This window comes from Chaetodon trifascialis, chromosome 4 (assembly GCF_039877785.1).
Source record: "Chaetodon trifascialis isolate fChaTrf1 chromosome 4, fChaTrf1.hap1, whole genome shotgun sequence".
Classification (NCBI taxonomy): Eukaryota; Metazoa; Chordata; class Actinopteri; order Chaetodontiformes; family Chaetodontidae; genus Chaetodon; species Chaetodon trifascialis.
The window spans coordinates 9,607,499-9,629,742 of NC_092059.1; the positions used below are offsets into that span (position 1 = coordinate 9,607,499).

Below are 22,244 nucleotides of genomic sequence, written 5' to 3' on the forward strand. Positions count from 1 at the left end.
GTTTAATTCAAAGCCTTGTCTCATAAATCTAAAATTAGACAGATACTTAGATGCTGTTAAGGTAGTGAGAAAAGATGGGGCTGTGTGATATTTTCAAACCAGGGCTGGATTACCAACCAGATAAGAAAGCCAGCTGCCATGGGGTCTAAAAACTCCAGGAGCCCCAGAACTTTAAGCTCCAAGCTTACTGTTTGCGAAGTGGTTTGTGCCAATTTAACAGAAATTTAGTTTGAGGACATGAATCACTAAAATAAAAAACATTTTTTATAATGTAAAATGACATAAGGGCTTTGAAACAGCTCCAGGTCTATTTCCTAATCTTGAGGTCCTATTGTGTGGAGGGTGCCTGTGTCAGACGATAGTTTTAAGAGCATTGTCGGGGTTTGTGCAGTAAAACCTTTGCACACTGTGCAGAGAGTGGGAGGAAGGGCGGTGTAATAAAGGGGCCCAGCTGCATTTTTTTGCCCAGGGGCACCTATAGCAATCCAGCTGTGTTTCAAGCCATCACATACATAACAACCTCATTTCATTTCTCTTTACCAATTAGTACTACTACAGTAAATCTGCTTCTTTGTTTATGTGTTTAGACATTAAAAGGCTATGAGTGTACTGTCTGAGGTGGGAACATCTGGCCTTGTCGCGCTGCAGCAGACAAACGGGTGTGTACCTGCTCCATCCAGCAGGGGGCAGTGTGCACCAACATAAGGATCTTCCAGCGTCCCCTGTGTAAAACTCGGGAAACTGATTTCTTCAGTGGCTGGTGTAGATTTGGTGCTCTGTGTAACGTACAACTGTGACCTAGATTATTTGAGTTTCCAGTTCAGGAGGTAATAGTATTGATTTTGGTGGATTTAGCGCTTTTCGCTGTGTTATCTGCTGTGACAGTGAGAAGAAGCACCCTCGACGTGGACGTGGTCAGTTGGCGTGTCCCGACTTGGAGTGACGGCTGTGCAGTCCTATGATTCCTCCTAAACATTTTTGCACTGGCCCCTTTTCTAACAAACTATATCGCTAACTTTATTTTATCGTGACCTATTTACACCTTCGTCGGAAGTTGAGGACGGCCTGGGTTCAAGATGTCTGTAGCGGGCTTGAAGAAGCAGTTTTATAAAGCCAGCCAGGTTTGCAAAACTTTTCTTTAAGCTAGCAACTGTCACGTACCGTTAGCAGCTAGCCTCATTTAGCATTGTTAGCTAGCGGTTTATAGTTGGCTAATATTAAAAATAACGCTTTATGTTCTGACAACAGGAAGCTAATGTTACAGACGCTTGTGTCAGCGTGTAAAATGTCAATGTTATTGTGTTTTAGTTGGCATTCTGTGTTCCTTTATAGCTAACTAACGTTTAAGTTAATGGCCATCTTTCAGACATGTTTTGCATTAACGTTAGTTTCAACTAGCGTCAACTAACTTTAGCTAATGCTAACTAACGTTATTGTGTTGTTGACGGCTTACAGATATTTCACATTTTGTGCTTTTACTTTGCTTTACCCAGCAGTGCACCAATTCAGAGTGAGTAAGTCCACATCCTGTGGTAAACATTAGCTAGGTCTGTTTGCCTAAGGGACTCTCCGGGTGACTCAGAGCTCTTATAGTTAAAAAACAACACATGAAAAAGTCCTGCAATAAAAACCAAGCTAGCATTGACACATGTAAATGAACAGTTTGGGACATTCACTGAGAGACATGTTGTGTCTGTGTGGCAGTGTAATCTGAACATCAGGTTTCAGTAGTGCTTCTTTGGAGTGAAGACCCAGTTACCTATTTTCCAGCTGTGTTTTTTGTTAGTCTTTTGTTTAGCGAGCCAGATCAGTATTTAGGGCAGTTGGGGAGAGAAACCTAAAATACCGTTGCATTAGACATACCACTGCAGGCCATGAGCACATAAAAGTCTTACTGACTTTTAGTGTATGCACCTTCGTGTGAATGTTTTTAATTTTGGCCAGCTCTCTTACTCATGGGCGGGGACGGTTGAAAGGATTTTTGAGCCTCTTTTTCTTCCTACCCCTGCTGATCTAAGCAGGAAAGACATTTGGTTTCTGCAGCAGCTTCCTGTCAGGAACAGAGTCAGATCCCTGTTGGTTTGGTTGCGAGGAAAACCAACACGATTTAGAAGCTTTTATGTTAAGACCGTTGGTACTGACTAATGAAAAGTAATGGTAAAGGTGTTTGAGGTGTATTAAGAGGATCAATGCAAGAGAAAGTAAGCCAAGGAATGATGCAGAGAAGGAGGGGGGAAGAGTGTCCTTTCCCTTATATTTGACTGCAATGCAGCTGATTTTCTTGCCAAAACTCCATGAGAGTCAATAACACTTGACATACCTCAGATTTTCTACACTGGAGGCATGCAGGAAGTTGGCTGTGGAAATGATATCTCTGCTCTGTAGCTTGCACGTCCTTGTTTTTCACTGCCTGCCCTTCCCTGTTATTGTTTTTCTGAGAATCGCTTTTCACACTAAATGCTGAAATCTGAACTAGACTCGTAGAGCACAAACAAGATCACACTCATGGAAGTTGTCTGTGTGGGAGTGATGATTAGTCCTGAACAGAGATGACAGATTTAGATGGTTTACAACAGGCTTTTTAAGAATATTGGTGCACTGACAAGCTTATTTATGTACTGATGTAGTACTGTGGTTCTCAAATGCTTCAACAGCTGGAGATAAACCTGCTCCAAATCACTGCTGCTGTCTTTACTTTCAGTTTAATACTAGTGCAGACAACAGCAAACCAACACCTGCAAAAGTGTCAAGTTATACTGTTCAGTTACCTGAAAACGCACTATGGCCATCACACTAATGGCCATTTTTAATATTGACTGGAAGAAGCAGCATATCATCTTCAAAACACATGTTTTACATAATGGAAATCACACCTGCATTAGCTCAGGGGGATACAGTGGTGAGCATGTGGTGTTAAAGGTACTGTGAGATGTAATCCAGGAAATCTAGTTACGTTTAAAGGTTTATTAGATAATAAAACACCTCACAATGGTATGTAAAACAAAACTTTACAACTCTTAAAAGCTGTCATGGCAGCAGCAATTTTGTCTATGGTCACAATGATTGATACAGAAATAGTAGAAATATTGTGTTCACGTTACAGAGTCATCCACCATGAGTGTGTGCTTGTGTGTATTGATTGGCCAACACGGCACCTTTGCGCCATGATGTGTTGCAGTAACAGTCGAGTGTGGTTCAGCTGTTTTGCCAGGCAAGCCGATGTTGTTTTGTGACATGTGCGCCCATCAAAGTATGTCCACTACAAGTGATTGTTGTTCTAAGTGCCTGATAACATTATGGAAATGATCCCTACAGAGATAGGATAGATATCATTTTTGTTTAACCAGAAAAAGTCAATATATATCTCTCTGTTCAAAGCCACCAAACTCCTTTGACAAAAACACAAATTTTACCTCGCAGAACACAGGAGTTGCAGGTGTACCGTCGCCTCGATGGGTTACCCTGATGTATGTAACAGTTGGCCCCAAGTTAAAAAAAAAAAAAACTGAAATTACACTTTAAAACACAGTTTAATCAGGAGAGATTAGTTAACGGCTGTTGACAAAAAGTAGATTAGAGTTTGGTGCAGACTTCATCTGGGATTAAGGCTTAATCTAGATTGAGCCATGATACAGGTGCCTGCAATGCTAGTGCGGTGATTGGCCTCCTCATATGAAGGAGGAAATGATAGTTTTATTCTTTATTCAGGCCCCAACAGGTGTCACTTAGTAAAATAGGAATAAAAGGAAGAGATTATAAAAGAAATTGAATTGTCTTCCTGATTGAACTCACTAAACTCCTTTGGCGTTTTAAGAATACTTCTTACGTTTCACCAGAAAGGCTGCTGAACCTCTACACACCTTCCACTTTTTACATCACATCACAGAAACATGATTTCCTCTTTAAGTGTGGTTTGCTCAGATACTGTGGTGACAGAGTTCTCTTTTTATATCCACCTTTGATCTCCAACCACACCAACCTACTTTTCTCGACATAATGTTGTATCCGTAAAACTTTGGTTTTAACAATAGCAAGTTTGTTGTGTGAGAGAAATAACCCTCTGACTGATGTTTACAACTGATTTGTCTCAACCTACGTTAGGAAACAGTCTATATTAGGCCGTCACTTTTCCTCTTTCTCTTGCCACTCATTTGGTATCTAGGCCTCTGTGTACGTCATCTTCCTGGGCCTTGCGATCTTCAAGTCATTTGAAGCCAAACAAGATCTTGAACTAGGCTCTATGATAATGCGCTGGCATTTAGCTATTACTATCTTAAATACTAAGTCATTCTGATGAACAGCATACCTGTTATAGACTGATCCCTCTGTGCCTGTACCAAAGCTTCTGTGGATGTTTTTGGGCTTCATTCCTTTGAGCCTGTGTGCATGTAAATAGTAATGTTGCACTGACACGAGAATCTGATGAACGTGAAAAAAGATCCAACAGTTCTTAGTGGCTAACATTGCTCCCAGAATGTTTAGTGACTTACTGTAGTAACTTTTTTTGAATCATGGTTCAAAAATATTGATGGACCCCACTGTGAATCAACTTTACTTCTACTAGTAAAACTTAAGTACTGAAGACTGCAGTCTTTCCTCTGTGGCAGGGAGTCAAATGCTGAGTAGGCTGAGAGTTGAGGCTGTATCTTTGCTTGTGACCTGAATCCCCAAAGGCCCCTTGTCATGTGCTTTCTGCATACAGTAGAGCTTCTGCAGTATGCCATGAAGACGGTTCAGAAGTCTTTTCAGCTGCCGCAGAGGGCGAAGAGTAGCCATTATGTATTTCACTTTGTTGTTTGTTGGAACAGGAAATGGATGAATAAATTCATCAGAGCTTTGAGTGTAATCTACATTTCATGCTCTGCTGTTTACTCATACTGTCCTTTAGAGAGGCGTTTCCCACGGACATAAAAAGTCTCGGTAATTCCAGTAATGACAAGAAGGTCACCAACAGTAGCTTGACTCATGTAGGAAATGATGCAGACTGCTGTCACTCTGTCACAGATGAGAGAATTTCACTAAGGAAAGGGAAATGGTGTCTTGAGCTGCTGTCCAAAGGACAGTTTATGTCTAATAAACTGGTTCAGAGTGGTTATACATGCCTCCTGTATATAGTACAAGCCAGGCCCTACAAATACACAGTTCTCTAAAAGCTCTTCATGTAAAACTCATACTGTTCACACGTTTAATGGTATTGTAGGAAAGTAATAGTGGCACCTCAAAATCCCAGAGGAACATCTATTGTAGTGTTACGCAGAATGAAATTGACAAATCTTACAAATGCAGTCCTAAATAATTTATCCAGGCCTCTCTTGCAGTGTTTCATTAACTGTCCAGACAGTTTGAAACACTCACTCTGTTAATACTGCTGGACAAAATGATTAAAGATTAAACAGCAGGTCTGTTAGAGCTTCACTCAAAACAAATGCACAAGAGCAATAAACAAGTTTTATTACTGCAAAAGTATTCTGAATAATACTGACTGGAATTATGGCAGAAACACAAAGTAGTCATTGTGGTGCGCTTTTGTCTTTGCAGAATAAGAGCCCCACAAGTTACTCTGCAACCAAGGACAGTTGTTGTGTGCCATTTTTATTTTCTTACTGGAGTTGTTTTTCTGCCCATTCCGCTGTGGAGAATCCCAGATATGGAACCATGTAGCTCCTGGACACAGCAGGTTTTAAGTATCTTGAAGTCACAGCAGGCTCGACTCATTTCCACAGTAACCGTTTATTTTCCAGTTCTCTGTGACTGACTTGTGTTTCTCAAAAAGCATGAAACCTGCTCCCAATTTAAGGAATTAGCCAAGAAGGATGTGCAAAAATACTTGTCCTGTACAAGCACAGGAAAGGGACTGTTTTCCATTTCTTCGGCTTTTGTCTGTGACCTAAAAACATGCTGAGAGATCTCACTTGGACATACACATGTTTGCAATCAACGTGTTTTAGTCTGCTTAAGCTGTAGCATCTTGTCTTTATTGAAATAGAAGTAATGGAGTCAGCTGGTCTGACATTTTTTCATCTGGCAAAGTGTAAACAAAAGGGGGGTTGCATAACACCGTTTGTGCTGTTGTTCTTTGTGCGATTTCTACACACGCAAAGATTTCTACACCGTTACTGTACCTGTTATTCCAAATTCACGTGTTGTTATTTGTACAGCGCAGGCCATCAGCATGTTGTGCTCGACACACAGATTTCACAAAAAGAAAAGTTTGTCATTGCGTTCTCTACACATAGCAGGCGTGTGAATGTAATTAAGAGATGATTTTAGGCCTTGTTCCCCGCTCTAATCAAAACCTCATGAGCAGCATTGATTAATTTACGCTCTTTGTGCCTTTCCCCCGCTTTCTCCTCTTGTCTCCCTCTTCTTCTATCTCCCCGTTTCACTAGATGGTAAGTGAGAAAGTTGGAGGTGCTGAAGGAACTAAACTAGATGATGACTTCAGAGACTTGGAACGGGTAAGCGAGGCATCTCTCCATTTTCTTAAAAGAGAATCATCTTTGGCCAAAGCTGTAGGCCTTGTTGGTTTTACACACAGTGCACAAACGGTCTGTGGGACTGATGTTTACACCTCATTTAAAGCATTACATCATCCTCTGAAAACTTTCTGTTCAGTTGAACAAAAAATCAGTCAGGAACATTTTGATATTTGATAACCCTTGATAATCGATAATGCCATAATCAATTGTTTCCATTCTCTCAAATGCGAGTAGTTGCTTATCTTCTAATATGATAGTAAATTGAAAATCTTCTGTTTTTTGTAGATGTTGCATTGGGCTCTGGGAAAACTTGATGTGCATTTTTCACCATTTTCTGACTTGTTATTGTCCAGACATTGTCACCAACAACATGAATAAATCCACTATAAGGAGAGATTTGAGTGCTTAAGCATTCAGCTTTCATGCTTAGACCATGTTGAGCTGCACCTCACTTCAATATACATAGCGGACTTGACTGGAAAAACTTACTGTATTTTTAAAATACTTTAACCATGTGTATGAACCTGTTTTATTTTAGTCCTGTGATTACAGTCGCTCTGCTGTACACTTGTGATGTTTGTCTGCTTGCTGTGTTTTGTAGAAAGTAGATGTGACCAGTAAAGCAGTAGTGGAGGTAATCTCCAAAACATCAGAGTACCTTCAGCCCAACCCAGGTGAGAAGGAAAACCTGTTTCCACCCGTTCGTTTTACCTGCTTGAACTCTATTATTAATTATTTTAACCCCTTTCCGCAGCGTCACGGGCCAAACTGTCCATGTTGAACACCATGTCTAAGATCCGCGGCCAGGTGAAGAATCCAGGCTACCCTCAGGCCGAGGGGCTGCTAGGAGAGTGTATGGGCAAGTATGGACGGGAGCTCGGAGAGGACACTAACTTTGGTAAGATGTGTGTGTGTGTGTGTGTGTGTGTGTGTGTGTGTGTGTGTGTGTGTGTGTGTGTGTGTGTGTGTGTGTGTGTGTGTGTGTGTGTGTGTGTGTGTGTGTGTGTGTGTGTGTTGTGGTTTTGGATAGTAAATTCCTGACAGAGGAATGTTGATGTTTGTTATTTTGGGGTATTTGTTATCCAGGGTTGTCCTTGTCTGTGTATGTGTGGTATACTTACAGTATTAATAGATTGCACCCAAACTGTTTACAGTGCTTATGAAGTCCTATGAGTTTCTGTTATCCAGTAGTTAACATTTATTGCCTGTCTCTGATGTCCGCCCTCCCTCTCGCTTCTCTCCTGATATTTTCACATCTAACTCAGTGAATTCAGGGTTTATTTCTACCAGACAAGAGTTGGTGATTCAGTGGAAAGACAAACCAAAAAGGTTTTGGTGCATTTTATTTTATTTCTGTCGAGTTTGAATGAAGCGTGTTTTCCGATGATAAAATTACTGTTTCTGTAAATGGAGTCTGGTGGCCTTGGCAAGAGCGATGTAATGGCTGTTGCTCATTAAACAGAAAGGATCTTACTCTTTAGAAAAAAGGTCTGTCTCTGTAGGGATCCTTCCCTTAATGTTGTCAGACTCTTCAAGTAACAATCTAAGTCTATCAGTGCAAAAACAAGCACTTGACTTACTTTGACAGTGGCCAAACAGCCGGAGGGATTTCACTGAAGCCAGCTGCAGCGCTATCACTCAATACTGGACCAGTTCTAAAAATTGTTGTCCCCATTAGTATGTTGGACAGAAAAACATGGGAAAATAGGGTCCATAATCAGATAATATTTGACAGGAAGTTCTCCCATTTGTCTGGGACATTGAAATCTACAGGATATGTGGTCTGACACCAAAGCGGCAACGGAAAACTCTGCCTAAAATACATATTTCAAGCACTGAATTTCTGTCTGTTTGTGGTTGTGTTCAGTACTCTGTTTCTTTATGTGTGCTCTGACAGTGATATAACTCTGTGGTACTACACTATCAATCTAAGGTCACTGAGCTCCTCTTCTGTATCTTGTCTGGCTCAGGCGGAGCACTAGTAGATGTTGGAGAGGCCATGAAGAGATTGGCAGAAGTCAAAGACTCTCTAGATATCGATGTCAAACAGAACTTCATTGATCCATTGCAAGGGCTGTGTGACAAGGACCTCAGAGAGATTCAGGTACACTGACGTGCCGTTTCATGACTGGGAAATAAACTGTATGTATGTCAGTTCATTGGATAATCTCTCTCATGGTGCAACTTTAGAAGAAGTAAAATTGTCAAACTCCTCATCATCATTTCTTCAAACTATCAAATCTAATGATTAAATAGTGATTACTTCTGTGCTGCTTCTAATCTACCTATGGCTCTCACCACCTCAGCACCACCTGAAGAAGCTGGAAGGCCGTCGCTTGGACTATGATTACAAGAAAAAGCGTCAGGGCAAGATCCCGGATGAGGAGGTCCGACAGGCCCTGGAGAAGTTTCATGAGTCAAAGGAGGTGGCCGAGACGAGCATGTACAACCTGCTGGAGACTGATGTGAGGACTTACTTTTGACTGCTCTGTGTCTGGTGTTGGTGTCTGTCCTCTGAAGCATAATTTTAACCTGATCCTGCTGCTGTGCAGTCCATCTTTAAAATACCGTACACCCAAAAGCCAGGGGTTCTTCCACTATCCTCGGCTATAAACAGAGCTTACGATGGGTGACAGCTAGTCATACTTTTATCAGGGAAAAAGAACATTTAAATGCCTCAAATACACAGACTGATTCTGAGGTCTTCACAGCAATATATGAATGATAATAAGCAAAAATCCCCGGCCTTGAACATAGAAAATGTGCATATCTTAAAGACATTTCAAAGGATAACCACAGTTATTTTCAGCCGCGGCCTTCACGTGATGCACATTACCACCAGTCATGTGAAACATTCGATCGGTTGCTTCATTCTCGAGCTTCACCTTTGTATCAGAAGGCTGCTGTCCAACACACACCCACCGGACAAACACACATCAGTACTTACACTTGTAAAGAAGAATGAAACACGCCCATTCAGCGCAGCAGCACGCACACTGGAGATAAACATGTCTTTCGATAGCTGCAATTGAGCAGTTATAATGTTTAATCTGTTTGCCCTGTACACAACTGAAGGTGTGCACACCTGTGGAAGAGGAGAACAACATGTCCTGGATCATGTATTTGAGTGCATGTAGGTCTAAATTGACCTCTGTGTTTTGTTTTGTTCTACTTCAGCACAGCAGTTCAGGACTTAGTTTTAATATTGAGGACTGGTTGGCAGTGTGAAAAAGACCAGTGCTACCTGGAGGAAGTCTGTCCGTTCCATATTTCCTGTTATTTCTCTAGAGTCAGCCTCTTTTATATAGTTCCCCACAACTATTTAAATGCTATGTACCGTAAATTTTAGCACGAGTTTGGCCTTGGAAATAGTAGTTTGACAAAATAATTTTAACTGGGTCTTCTTACTGTGGTAGGATGAGGTGGAAGTGCAGTAATGCAGTAAAGTAATTTCAGCAAAGTGACACCGATTATCTCCTGCGTGTGATGTTTTCATGTGTGTGTGTGCGTGCAGATAGAGCAGGTGAGCCAGCTCTCATCTCTGGTGGAGTCCCAGCTGCAGTACCACAGACAGGCTGTGCAGGTGCTGGAGGAGCTTTCTGACAAACTCCGAGACAGGTGCAGTAATGGAAGCTGACACACACAAATACTAACACACTGTGAGCGTTCATCTGACTGCGCTGCTCTCTCCTGAGAGCTTTTCAAGTCCGATTCAGTCACAGTGACTAAAAACATAATTTTGTGTTTACTGTGGAGCTTTGGAAACACATCGCATCGGTTTACCTCTTTTGAACAGGATGACCGATGCTCAGAGTCGGCCTAGACGTGAATACACACCTAAACCCAAGCCTATCTTTGACTTCGGAGATGACAACCATTCAAATGGCGGTTACTCGACCTCGATGGCCCTGCCACCTTCACGCAACTCGGGTAAGAAAGAGCAGATAGGCTCTCAAAACTAACTAGTGATTATTAGTGAGTGAGGATCAGCATGTTGTAGTTTTACCACAAACACTCGGGTAAAATAAAGTTGAACATTAATGTCAGAATGATGAAGTGGTTGACAGCAGAGAACAGATGATTAAACTCTCTCTCCGGCATTATTCTGGACTCATCCTCACAGTTACATCACTCTCAAAGTGACACAAAGGGCAACATATGATATGTGGAAAAGAGCCCTTTCACCAGACTTGCAAACAACAGCGAAGCATCCAACATGATTGCTCAAGACCCACAACCAATCAGTTACACTGAGCAGAAATATGTGAAACCAACTCAGCGTGTGCGCTCTTTCTGTCGTGTGACTGAGGCGTCCTAAACGGTGGCATGCACTGAATGTTTGAGTCCAGTGCGCTCAGCCGCTGACCATGAGAAAATGGACGTTCTGTGAGTGGGGGGAGGTGTGTGTGTGGAGTGTGTGTCCTGCCCTGTCATCTGGATGGCCTTTCTCTAACTGACCTTGTTCCTCTTTCCCGTGACATCATCAGAGCCGTCTTTCGGCTTGGCCAGATTGTCCTTTCGGAAACCCAGACTGTGTGAGTCACAGATAGCGTGGACCGTTTGTCCTCGTCACAGTGTTTGTGGTGCTGATACGGTGCAGTGTGCTCGCACAGCTTCCAGTGTGAAAAGAAGGAAGCAGGATACAGTTTGCTTTTCTCAGGCTCAACACGTAATGACAGGTTTCTGATGCATGGTTAGTTTAACAGCATGCATGTGGTTTTGTATGAAATCCACATCCTGTACTCTAGATACTGCAGCCTGACTTGCTAAAAGCTGCTAACACCTCTGCATTCACTCACTCAGTCCACAAGTGATTCAAATGTGGTTATTTGACTCATCCGGATCAGGATCTCCAAAACTTCCATAAAACTCTTTTTTTTCTTTGGTTAATGACAGAATTAGTAACTTATATGCAGGAAACAAGCAGCTGGTGCTACAACCATAACAAGATGTTGATCTTTTTTTGAACACAAAAATGAGGTTGATGCGTTCTGAATGCAGAATGAGGCCCAGCTTTATCACCCAGCTTTTATTGCAAACCGCTACATTTGCTCTAACAGTATTTATTCTTTTCGGATTTTATGTGCCACCACTATATTACATAGTTGGTGGAGACCAAAAACAGAGCACAAAGGTGGCCAGAGACTTTAAATGGACGATATTGTTGCTGCATAGCTGCTCTACCCAACCTTTTTACGTTGGGTAGAGCAGCTAGAGCAGAGTTTTTCCCACTTCCTCCAAGAGGCTGAAAAACATCAGTTTATTGTGTGGGAGTTTATGGTCCATCAATATTTGCTCATCTGTTTTGTGCTTGCTATCATAACTTGTTACAACCAGTTGCCTTTACCTCCAAAGCAACTAAATCAACATTTCAAGCGGTGATGGGAAAAGTGGGCTGTTTTAGCTTACAAGCTAATTAGCATTCGGCAGTTTGTGAAAGTGCTTCTTTTAAAGAGAGAACGGTACACCAGCTGATACTTATTCTCATGTAATCTACCCTTAGAGACGTGTCTGTGAGAGTTAACTGTGTTCAGTTAAGTGTTTACGTTATTCTTTCTGCTCCTGTAAGTTGATACAGTACGGAGTACAACACAGAGTGAGCGAGCCAAGCTCTCCCCATCTCGAGCCTGCCCAGCAGTCTGTGGGGTTAACGTGATACAATGAGAAAATTGTTAGGAGACAAAAAAGCCTAGTTTGTCTGCGTGAGGAGCTCCACTCTCCTCTGCTGATCTATGTGAGGTCACAGAGAAAGGGATAGATGGAGGAAACGATGGGTGGGGAGGGAGGTGACCAGACGTACAGAAGCGTGGTGTCATTGGACGGTTTTCGGTCACAACTTGTCAGAAATCTTGAGCTTGTTTGCAGTGCTGTGGTGAAGTTGAAGTGACTGTAACACATGCTAATGTTGTACTAACACATACAGACAAGTCTGAACTACAGTATACAGTAGATCACATGTTCAGGGTGTGCAGTGTGACAAGCTTTTCCTCAAACTGGCACTGCTGTGACCCCTGAGAGCATCCTGAATGTTTTTCCCCTCACTCTTCCTCATTCTCTCTCTCCTGGTGTTTTGTCAGCCCCGGAGCAGCCGAGCTGTAAGGCGCTGTACGACTTTGAGCCGGAAAACGAGGGAGAGCTGGGCTTCCATGAGGGCGACATCATCACCCTGACCAATCAGATTGACGAGAACTGGTACGAGGGGATGCTGAACGGCCAGTCGGGATTCTTCCCCCTCAACTATGTGGAGGTCCTCGTTCCGTTGCCACACTAATACAAAGAGAGCAAGAGAGCCAAGGAGGAGACTGATGGAGAGGAGGAGGAGAGGGCGAGTAGAATTAGTAGAGAGGGAGGAAAGTGAAGCCGAGGGATGGTCCGCAGAATACTCAATTTCACCTTCAGCTCCAGCGTCATCGTCACCGACGAGCACTTTTTGTCATCTGGAGTTCTGGAGAAGATGGTCACATTTCAAAGTCCAGACCAGAATATCAACCTGTTCCAGCCACAGGTAAACGGATGCAAGATGGACACAAAAAGTCTTTACTTGTTATCACAAGCCGTTCTTGAGGACTAACTGATGACACAGTTATGAGCAATATTTTTCATTAACCACAAATTACTGATATAGTAAAGACAATTCCTATTGAATCTGGTGATTATGGTGGCTGAGGTGACACATTCATATCATCCTTTTTGTGTGACTGCAGTCTGTTTAAACCTCAGGTTGGTCATCAAGGTAACAGTCAGTTTTCAGACCGAAGGCCAACTCAAACCTCACCGTAGACGTCATGTGCACCTTGACTGAGTAATTATCCTCATTTCAAAACCGAAAACCTTGTTAGTCTGCCAGTCAGGGCTGGAGCTCATCGCTTGATGCCACCTGCTGGCGAGACGGAGAATTTCGTTTACCGAAACTAAAATGGAACTACACACAGCTAAAAATGTGGTCTAATGAGTTGTATCTAAAAGAAGAAGAAAAAAAAAATACTGCATATTGAGCATCTTCATGTTTTTAATTAGAAACATGAGCTGAAATCAGCCTCAGATCTGTGATTTTTGGCCTATTTGTAATGCTCTTTTTAAAGATCTGTGTCTAAGCTGTGCACTGGTGATGGCCCCAGAAGACAACAGGCCTGAGACAGTGGTTTCCTCATGTTCTTTCAGTATTTGATTTATGTTAGTCTCAGCGTGCTGCAGTAGTTGTAAAAGTAGAACAGCTTGCTGAATATGTGAGAAAATGTTGTCATTGCACCTTGGTCCTCCGATGAGATTGATGTTTGTGTGACAGATTAACTCCACCAACACACACACACACACACACACACAGACCCCAAAGTTAAATGCAGACGTTGCACCTTTTTGTCACTGACGGCAGGAGTGTGTTTGTTGTGTAGAGATGCAGAATGATTCGTTGTTCAGTGGTTGTCTGTTCAATAGAGGAAACAGAGCCAAAAAGTTTATAAAATGCAATAGAAACATATCGCTCGCTTGTTAAACCGCTAACTACTCTGTATCACAGCCATATATTCATTTAGTTTTGGGCCTGTTTGTCTTTGCATGTTAAAGCCTTTTCCTTTTTTTCCGGTCTTTTGAGCCCAGTTTCAGGTGCCCGTTAGCTCCATGCAGTGCCTGAATAGATGACGCTGCTGGCAGCGCCCTGTCTTTCATATTCATCGCTAACTGTCCCTCTATTTCTGTCTGCCCTTGTGTCTTTGAGAATGTGAAACTCCTCCGTGCTTTGAAACTCGTCCTGACCCCGTGATTCTGATGATTTACAGCGGCTCTGATTCCATTTAATCGTTCATACGTTCAGGCTGCAGGATGTAGACCGGTGTCGTTCCTTTTTGATCTGTTTAGACAAGGCTGGTATCTTGTTCAGGATTTAGCCACGGCCCGGAGCTGCAGGTGGAGTCTTGTCCAACATACGCTGTACAGTATGACGGCAAGACCTGGAGTGAAAGGGAAACCATCAAGGGAAAAATAAGCTGTTGTCCATTTTGACTCATTTGGAGAACTTTTGCAAACGGTAGCATCAGTCCCACTGATTCTGAGTTGTTTGAGAGGGAAAATGTTAGATAGATGTGTACTCGTTCACCGTTTGCAGGATCTCTCTGCTGTGTTTCCCCTCCTCTCATCTGTGTTTGTCCATCACTCCGCGCTGCCAAACCCTTCCCCCACTCCCGTGTTTGGTCCTTGTCTAATATGTTTACATTTCTGATCTTACTACATTTCAGTGCTTGTATCAAGTTCAGGGCAAAGTTTAAGGACTGTTGGAGGTGCTGTCTGGATCACACTGTTCAAAAGTCCTTGATAGCTTTGTTTTAGTGCCTTTGATAAAGAAAGGAGGGAAAGTACTGCAACTAATACAGCAACCAAAACCTAATCCAGCTCGTCGAGAGAATGGTTAAGAGTTTCTTCTCTACTTTTGGTTTTATTTCTAGCCGTTGGCACTTTCCTGTGTAAAGAGAAATGCATGTGTGCACGGTTTCAGCACATTTCTGACACTACAAACGGTTTCCTGGACATGTGTTGTTTAGACTAATGTGAGCTTCATCAGCAGACCACCAGGGGAAACTGTATTTTTATGTAGATTTTAATTCATGTTTGAGAAAAATGTCCCACTGATTTCTTTTTTTAAAGGGCTATGTATTTGTTTAATCAGTCTTAAATGCTCCTTTGAACAGCATTAAATCATTCTGGCTCTCTATAGTATTATTTTTTATATACAAGACCTTAAAACATTTAAATTAATCTTTGCATGTAGTCCTATATTACACCCTGTAAATGTAAGTCTTAGATTTAAGTTGCCTTTTTACTTTTGGTATGAGTACAGAATTTAACCGCAATATTTTGTCTTTTATTATCAAAGTATTTGTACGTGCTTCTTTCTTGTCCCCCACCTCCCCCTTCTTACAATAAATGAAAAAGAAAAATGTGTTATCGCTGCATTGGATCAATATCTTCTGATGTCAAATCGTGGCTGGTTTTAAAATGTATGGAAGACTTTTGAGCTGAGTAGAAAAAAAGGGAAAAGAAATCTTCTCTGGCTTCATGCAGTAGCACAGTACAGTATTTTCAGCCATTTTCAGTCAGTATTTTCCCTTTTAAAGCAACGAGTTGCCAGAAGTATTCAAATCTTTCACTTTAAGTAAAAGTATCAATACTACACTGGGAAGCTACTCCACTACAATTCAAAGTATTGCATTCAAAATCTTGAGCAATATGTACTTTAAAGTATCAGAAGTACTCATTGCGCAGTAAAATGCTCCCTGGCAGTGTTTTACTGTTATATATGATGCTTTTGGGTTAATAATGTGTATGTTGAATGTTACTGCTGTAGATGTTTAAGGTTGCACAACTACTTCATGTACTGTTGGGTAGTTTAACCTACAGCGATGCAGCATATTTTATTAAATTATCATGTTTAATAGAAGCACATATTTCTAATAAAAGTCAACTTTTCCTGGGCTCAGACAAACAGCCCGTCGGAAAAATGTCTCTGAAAAGTCCCTGAAGCTGTCAGGCAGATGTGGTGGAGTGAAAAGTACAGTTTTCCCTCCGAGCTGTAGATTAAAAGCATAACGTTGTATAAAATACTCAAAAGCACCTCAATTTAGTACATTTACTCAAGTACCGTACTTGTGTACTGGGACTCAGCACCTCTGGGTCTTTGTAATAACTTTCAAAAGTTAAACATTAAATGCGGTTTTGTTGAGTGTGTGAGAGGATTCACTCGCACACCTTAAACCGTAACAACGTTCCCGTCCGCCTAGCTGAACTTTGTGTTACGGGTCTGTAAATGTTAGCATGCTAACAGGCTACATGGTGAACGTCACTGTGTTAGCATTGCCATCACGAGCGTGCTGGCATGCTGCTGTTTGCACTGAACACAACCCGACTGTAGAATAAAGTCACAAGACGTGTTTAAATAGTTCCAGTGTGTACATTTTAATGCTTCGTGGATCATCAGCAGGCTTAAGGCATTGCTCTGTCTTCATACGTGTACATCACACAATCCACAGTTAGTAATAAATACAGTACAGGTAAAGAGGAAGCAAGTGTCTGTCCTAACCAACAGGACTCATGTCTGAGACAGCAGAGGGTCACATTCACAGCACGCACACGCGCACACACACACACACACACACACACACACACACACACACACACACACACACACACACACACACACACACACACACATAGGTTCATTAAAAAAACTTTGCTCGGCACAACAGAATGCACCACATAGCAATCGTCCGATTTGACTTGAGGAACACAAACATTCACAAAACCTATTGCAGAGTACAGTTAAGGTCAAACCAAAACACGTTTGCATACTTTGCTAATGTACGTTTTTCTATACTCACTTCCATCCCCCACCCCCCCCCACACACCACTGCTCCACTGGTTTAGTCTATAAAGGCAATTACAACACATTAAAGTTTACATTGTACATATCTGGCAATATCTGCTCATACCGCAGGATACTGGCACAGATAGGCACATAGGTCCATGTGTAAAAGGTCAAAGGCCGGACAGGCAGGCTGAATTCTGGCCCAAGAAATGTAAAGTATTGGTTCAACACTCGTTAGTCTGGTGCTCCTTGATCTGGTGCTGTCAGGGTTTTCAACATTGGTAAATACAAGATTTAACTCACCATAACGCTGTTTGAAAATTAAACATCACTCAACGAGAGAATTCAAGGCATCTACGTTTCTTCTTCTATGGGTGTTTTTCAAGCAGGTCTACTCCAGACGTGCCAGCTCTGCACAAAAGGTGTTAGACGTGGAACGAGTTGAGATGGAGAGCGGCCACATGCACGCATGCACGGCAGAGCCTCTCAGTGCATGTTGTTCAGCTGACTGTAGACGTGCTCTAAGATCTGAGAGTAGGCCTGGTCTTTGGGAGCATGGCAGCTCAGAGAGCCCTGAGGAAGATGATGGAGAGTTCGCAGGTTAGGAGAATGACAGGATGGTCGCCTCAGACAGGTTTCAGTAAGTCTTCCTACCTTGATCTTGTCCATCATGGTCGTATCAGGACACCAGTACTGGCTGAACTGGACGAGGTCTGGAGCTGCCCTGTAGTAGTCAACCAGTAGCATCTGTGAAGGAAATAAACAGCTTTTTTAGTGATTTACAGTCCAAAGGTCTCTGCGGTGTTTTCTTAGGACTGAGGCCGTACCATCTCATTAAGAACATCACTGGTCAGAAAGTTGTCCTGTACGTAGGTGACCTCTACAGCCACCGGGATGCCGTAGTCATTAGGCCGTTGCTGCAGGAAGGCACATAAGGCATCATGTTAGGAACAAAGCCGTGAAAAAAGAAGGTAAGTGGTGTAAATTCTGTAAAGTTAGGACCCTGTTCTCACCTCAGGCGGTGGTACGACCCAGAATGGGGTTATTGTGGACGCCACGCCTTGATTGCCATGGTAATACGGACCTGAAGGAGAAAAAGTTGAAAGCTTTAAAGCGTCTAAACCTGTCAGAAAGTCCAGCTTTTGATGGGAAAGTCAAGGTTTTTCTGACTTAGAAACTCCAGATTAATGCAAGACATTAATAACAATCGGGCTACAATCATTGTGTGGGAAGCTCCTGACTGCCGGTGTTTTACGCTGCGAACGAAGTACAGACATCCACAAAAGACTCTTTGTTCCTTTCACACTTCTCTCTCATTTCTCTTTTCTCATTTTTTTTCTCTTTCTCATTTCCTTCGAAAACACCTCTGTGACGTTAAACGTGTTTCCAGCTGTGAAACACTACAACACAGAGGAGACTCTAACATCAGTCAGCTGTTGCTATGAATGCAAGGACACTTTAGGCAGTGAGATCATTTTCAAACTGTTTACAAACTGTTTTTCCAGAGTGTTCCTGAGCTCATACAGTAATATCCTTTATCCAATCATGTGTTCACAAAGTGGTGAACCTCGCTCCATCCTCGCTTGTGAACGACTGAGCCTTTCCAGGATGCCCCTTTCATACCCGATCATGATCCTATCACCTGTTACCAATGAGCCTGTTTACCTGTGGAATGATCCAAACAGGTGTTTTTGGAGCATCTTTCCCAGTCTTTAGTTGCTCCTGGCCCAACTTGTTTGAAATGTATAATATAAATAAAGAGTGAGAGAATATCCCTGTAAGCATCATCTCAATAAAGCCCCACAGGACTTACCACAGATGATGCCTAAGCAGGGCTGGAAGCCGTTGTTTGAGCCCTGCAGCCTCAGCTGATGGTCCATCTGGGAGTCGATGTCCTGCAGCGACGGCAGAGCCGGACCTCGCGGGTGGCTGTGGTACCATCCCACCAACGACAGCCCGCGCATGAACAGGTTCTGACAGATCTGGAGCAGAGTCAACATGACAGACGCTGATTAGGAAAAGTGAAGGTAAATAAACGAGTGCGACCGCAGCAGTTATTATGGACGCTTCACAGGAGAAGCTCCGTACCGACTGGTCAGATGGAGAAAGAGGAAGGATGTGATTTTAAGGTTTCAAATTAAGGACACAGGGTGAACACACTTTGTCGCACAGCTGTCAGTGCTAACTTCCTCGTGATGGACAGTCCCGAGGCTCGGGAAGAACGGGTGTCATTCACCTTCCTGTTTTCTGAGGGCACGCATGCTGTCGGTGCAGACTACTGACTCACTGCCCATGACTTACCTCCTCCTCCACAGCAGACGCAGAGTCTCTGTCTGCCAGCCTGGTCCGACAGGGGAAAGCCCTCAAGACGGTCAGCACTGAAACAGAGAGGAAGGCGCCGGGTTAAAGACGGCTTCGTCCTAATTCCTACCACTGCATGTTTCTTAGTCACTTTCTTTCACACTCACGTTGTGTGTTGGTGTCCCATCGTCCTCCGAGGTATCCCACCACCTCGCTGGTGGTCAGGTGACAGTGGAAGTCCTGAGGATAAAAAGCAGGTAACGCTCTCTCTCGACCGCTCACCAGTGTTTCATTATCTTGTTTCAGGCGTGGTTCTCACTCACCATTAGCAGCAGTACGTTACTGGACACGGCTACATTGAAAGGCTGGAATCTGTTGATGGCTGAGAAGGCGGACAGCTCCACCAGCGTGTGCGGATCTCTGAGGATACAGGTGGGTGTTTATCGCACTCGAAATCACTCCATCGATCACAGAAAACTGATCAGTCTGAGTGAGAGCCAGTACCTGGTCGCGTCCCTGGTGCCCAGGGTGCAGTATCTGACAGGAATCCTCTCTCTGTCGGCTCTCCGTGAAACTACGACGTCTGCAAAGGTTGAGATTCCAGTTTGTCGAAGCCACACAATTATGAAACTTGCGTATTTTAAGTTTGAAGAGAACGATACCATTCAGTCCTGGTTTGTTGTTCTTGACCTTCTCATCTGCCTGCACAGCTGTCTTCCCTTCCTCTTCATCCTCGTCATCGTCCTCCTCGCTCACCAGGCTCTGGATAATGTGGATACAGAGAGAGAGACGATGTGAGGTCACAGTGACCCTCGTGCAGTGGGAATATTTCCGGAATGTTTCTTCTTTGTTTCTTTCTTCAAGACAAAGACGCCCATTTGTGGAAAAATCTTGAAACAAGCTGATCACTCTGTGCCTGGAATTCTTTTCACTTTTTTTTAAAAAGAAAATTAGGTTTTTAGGAATGAATACGTATTAAATCTAGATTTGTAACAGCGATAAACACTGTCAGTGGAAACATCGGATACTTTCGCCCTAAAAAAGGTTGAAAAGAAAGCAAGTGAGAGGGAAAGCCGCTCACAGCTCGTGTCCACGCTGAGGCGAGCAGACGTTATTTCCACATGAACAAAGCCCTGTAACTCTGCGTTTCGCTGCTTTCATCATAACTCTTTCACAAGCAGCCCTCGTTTTCTTTCTCCTCTGCTTGTCTCTTCGTCTCTCTGAATGTCAAGAATCACACACAGCCAAAACCAAAAGTCCATCCTCTGCGTTGATCCGTGAAGAAACTGTCCAACTGTATTTAAACCTGAGAGAACTGTATAAAAAAGAGCTGTTTTGAAGCACCTTATGGTCTTTTCATTGCTTTAGTCCAAATTTGGGTCACGCTGTTTGACCTTGCTGGACATTAAACTTGATACCGCTGAGGGTAGTAAATTGTCTCATATATCTGAGGCCACATACTGACTCTAGTCTGTAAAATAAAGAGTTTAAAGGTGAATTCCTCTGTTTTCTCACCATGTCTGCGCTGGGCTGGTACTTGTGCAGCCAGGTGGTTTTATACTGGACCAGCTTCTGGCCCCGGTAGCGTACAGACGCCCAGCCGCAGCCTGACTTCTTGGCCGGGTTGACCAGCCGTTTGCAGTGCGTTGCCCAGGCACTGGGAGAGTTGAAGATCTGGCCCGTCTCCACCCATCTGATTTTCCCATCAGTCAACAGGTCTCCCACAAAGTTCTTACCCTGAGGGAGCAGAGGGGAGAGACATTTCAAATCTAAAAACAAGACGTGTGTGTGGCTTTCCTCCTTTAACTGCATCAGCTTAACCTGAACGACAAAACCTCACAGGACACTGGACCTCCTGCATCCAGATGTGATGTGTGTTATTACCAGGTAGTGGATGGCCAGCACGCCGTCCCCCGGCTCCACCAGGCCGTCCTTGAGCAGCACTCTCAGGGTGATGCCTCGCCGGGTCAGCAGGGAGCCCCGGCCGGAGCTGGACCGCAGGTCTGCCTCCTCCCCTCCGCTCAGCTCCTCCTCATCCTCCTCTCCTCCGTCCTCCACCACCTGTGGAGAGCTGGGTGGCTCCGAGCCTGACCACACACACACACACACACACACACACACACACACACACACACACACACACACACACACACACACACACACATCATGGATCCTAATGCACCCTGGTCTGCTGGAATGACATGTGGGTGTAGTGTGTAAAGAAACCATAATTCTTGCATGTTATGATGCATTTTCTTGCTGTTTTGTCATTTTGCTCAGACGCTTCAAAATTAGCCAAAACATCTGGCTGCCAGTCAAACATCTGTATATCACAGTTGCACCAGGAACAAAGCCGGTTGTCCTTTTCTCATTTCCAGTGACTTTCTAATAAAAACCCCACTGCAATGGCAGCCGGCATCACTCATAAGTGCAGCATGCGAAAATGATCGCAGCCCTGTCGCGCTGAAAGGAATCTCAAAGGGCCAAAATAACCAAGAGATAATCTAAATTGGCATTTCATTAATTACGGCTAAGCTATGCGGTTGGCCTTTGTTTCCACCTCCCATTAGGGCATGGCTCCCTCCACAAGAAGAGGCCTGTTCCCCCATAGTTGATTTCCCTGAGAATCGCAATTAAAGCCCTCTTTCATTATCCTCACCCATATCTCTGAACGCGTCGCCCTTAAATCCAACCCGGTGAAAAGCGGCTCCGTTCCGGGGCACTTGACGCGGTGTGGGCTTCAGCTCCGGGCGGCTTTCGCGCTCACACACTCCGCCACACTGGCTCCGGCGATTATTCAAAAACATAAAATGAAGGCGTCTGTGGCTCTGCAGTGTAGTTTCCTTGTTGTGTTGCTTTAATGTCAGCTCCCCTCCCCTTTCTTTCTCCCTCTCCCCGTCCTTGTCACTCTCCCTGCGCTCTCCTGACGTGCCATGCCGGTCTAATCTGCCATCATTCTCACCAGCGGTGCCCTGAAAACGCCGCACAATCATCCGGGAGGTGAAATAGTCGATTGGGGGTTGCAGGAAATGTCTTACATGTTATTAAAAAATGGAAACAAGGAAGCGATGAATCTTCGTTTCCTCCGGAGAGATGAACAGTCGCCCCGA

The 22,244-nt window shown here is 43.5% G+C and overlaps 2 protein-coding genes across 2 annotated transcripts; one reads left to right on the forward strand and one right to left on the reverse strand.

Moving 5' to 3' along the window:
• The first annotated feature begins 703 nt into the window (after nucleotides 1-703).
• Nucleotides 704-15,411, forward strand: sh3gl1b (SH3-domain GRB2-like 1b). The gene is made up of 9 exons (XM_070960202.1): nucleotides 704-1,121; nucleotides 6,390-6,458; nucleotides 7,081-7,153; nucleotides 7,234-7,377; nucleotides 8,450-8,583; nucleotides 8,786-8,944; nucleotides 9,994-10,097; nucleotides 10,276-10,409; nucleotides 12,557-15,411. Exons 1-9 carry the CDS (start codon nucleotides 1,077-1,079, stop codon nucleotides 12,748-12,750), a joined length of 1,056 nt encoding a protein of 351 aa, XP_070816303.1. The 5' UTR covers nucleotides 704-1,076; the 3' UTR covers nucleotides 12,751-15,411.
• A 991-nt stretch (nucleotides 15,412-16,402) lies between these two features.
• Nucleotides 16,403-22,244, reverse strand: mpnd (MPN domain containing). Its single transcript, XM_070960956.1, has 13 exons — nucleotides 21,794-22,244; nucleotides 21,019-21,221; nucleotides 20,650-20,871; nucleotides 19,797-19,896; nucleotides 19,639-19,717; nucleotides 19,458-19,554; nucleotides 19,302-19,374; nucleotides 19,135-19,211; nucleotides 18,647-18,815; nucleotides 17,847-17,917; nucleotides 17,661-17,750; nucleotides 17,488-17,580; nucleotides 16,403-17,406 (listed from the first exon to the last, which is right to left on the reverse strand). The coding sequence occupies exons 1-13, from the start codon at nucleotides 22,125-22,127 to the stop codon at nucleotides 17,320-17,322; spliced, it is 1,695 nt and encodes a 564-aa protein (XP_070817057.1). The 5' UTR covers nucleotides 22,128-22,244; the 3' UTR covers nucleotides 16,403-17,319.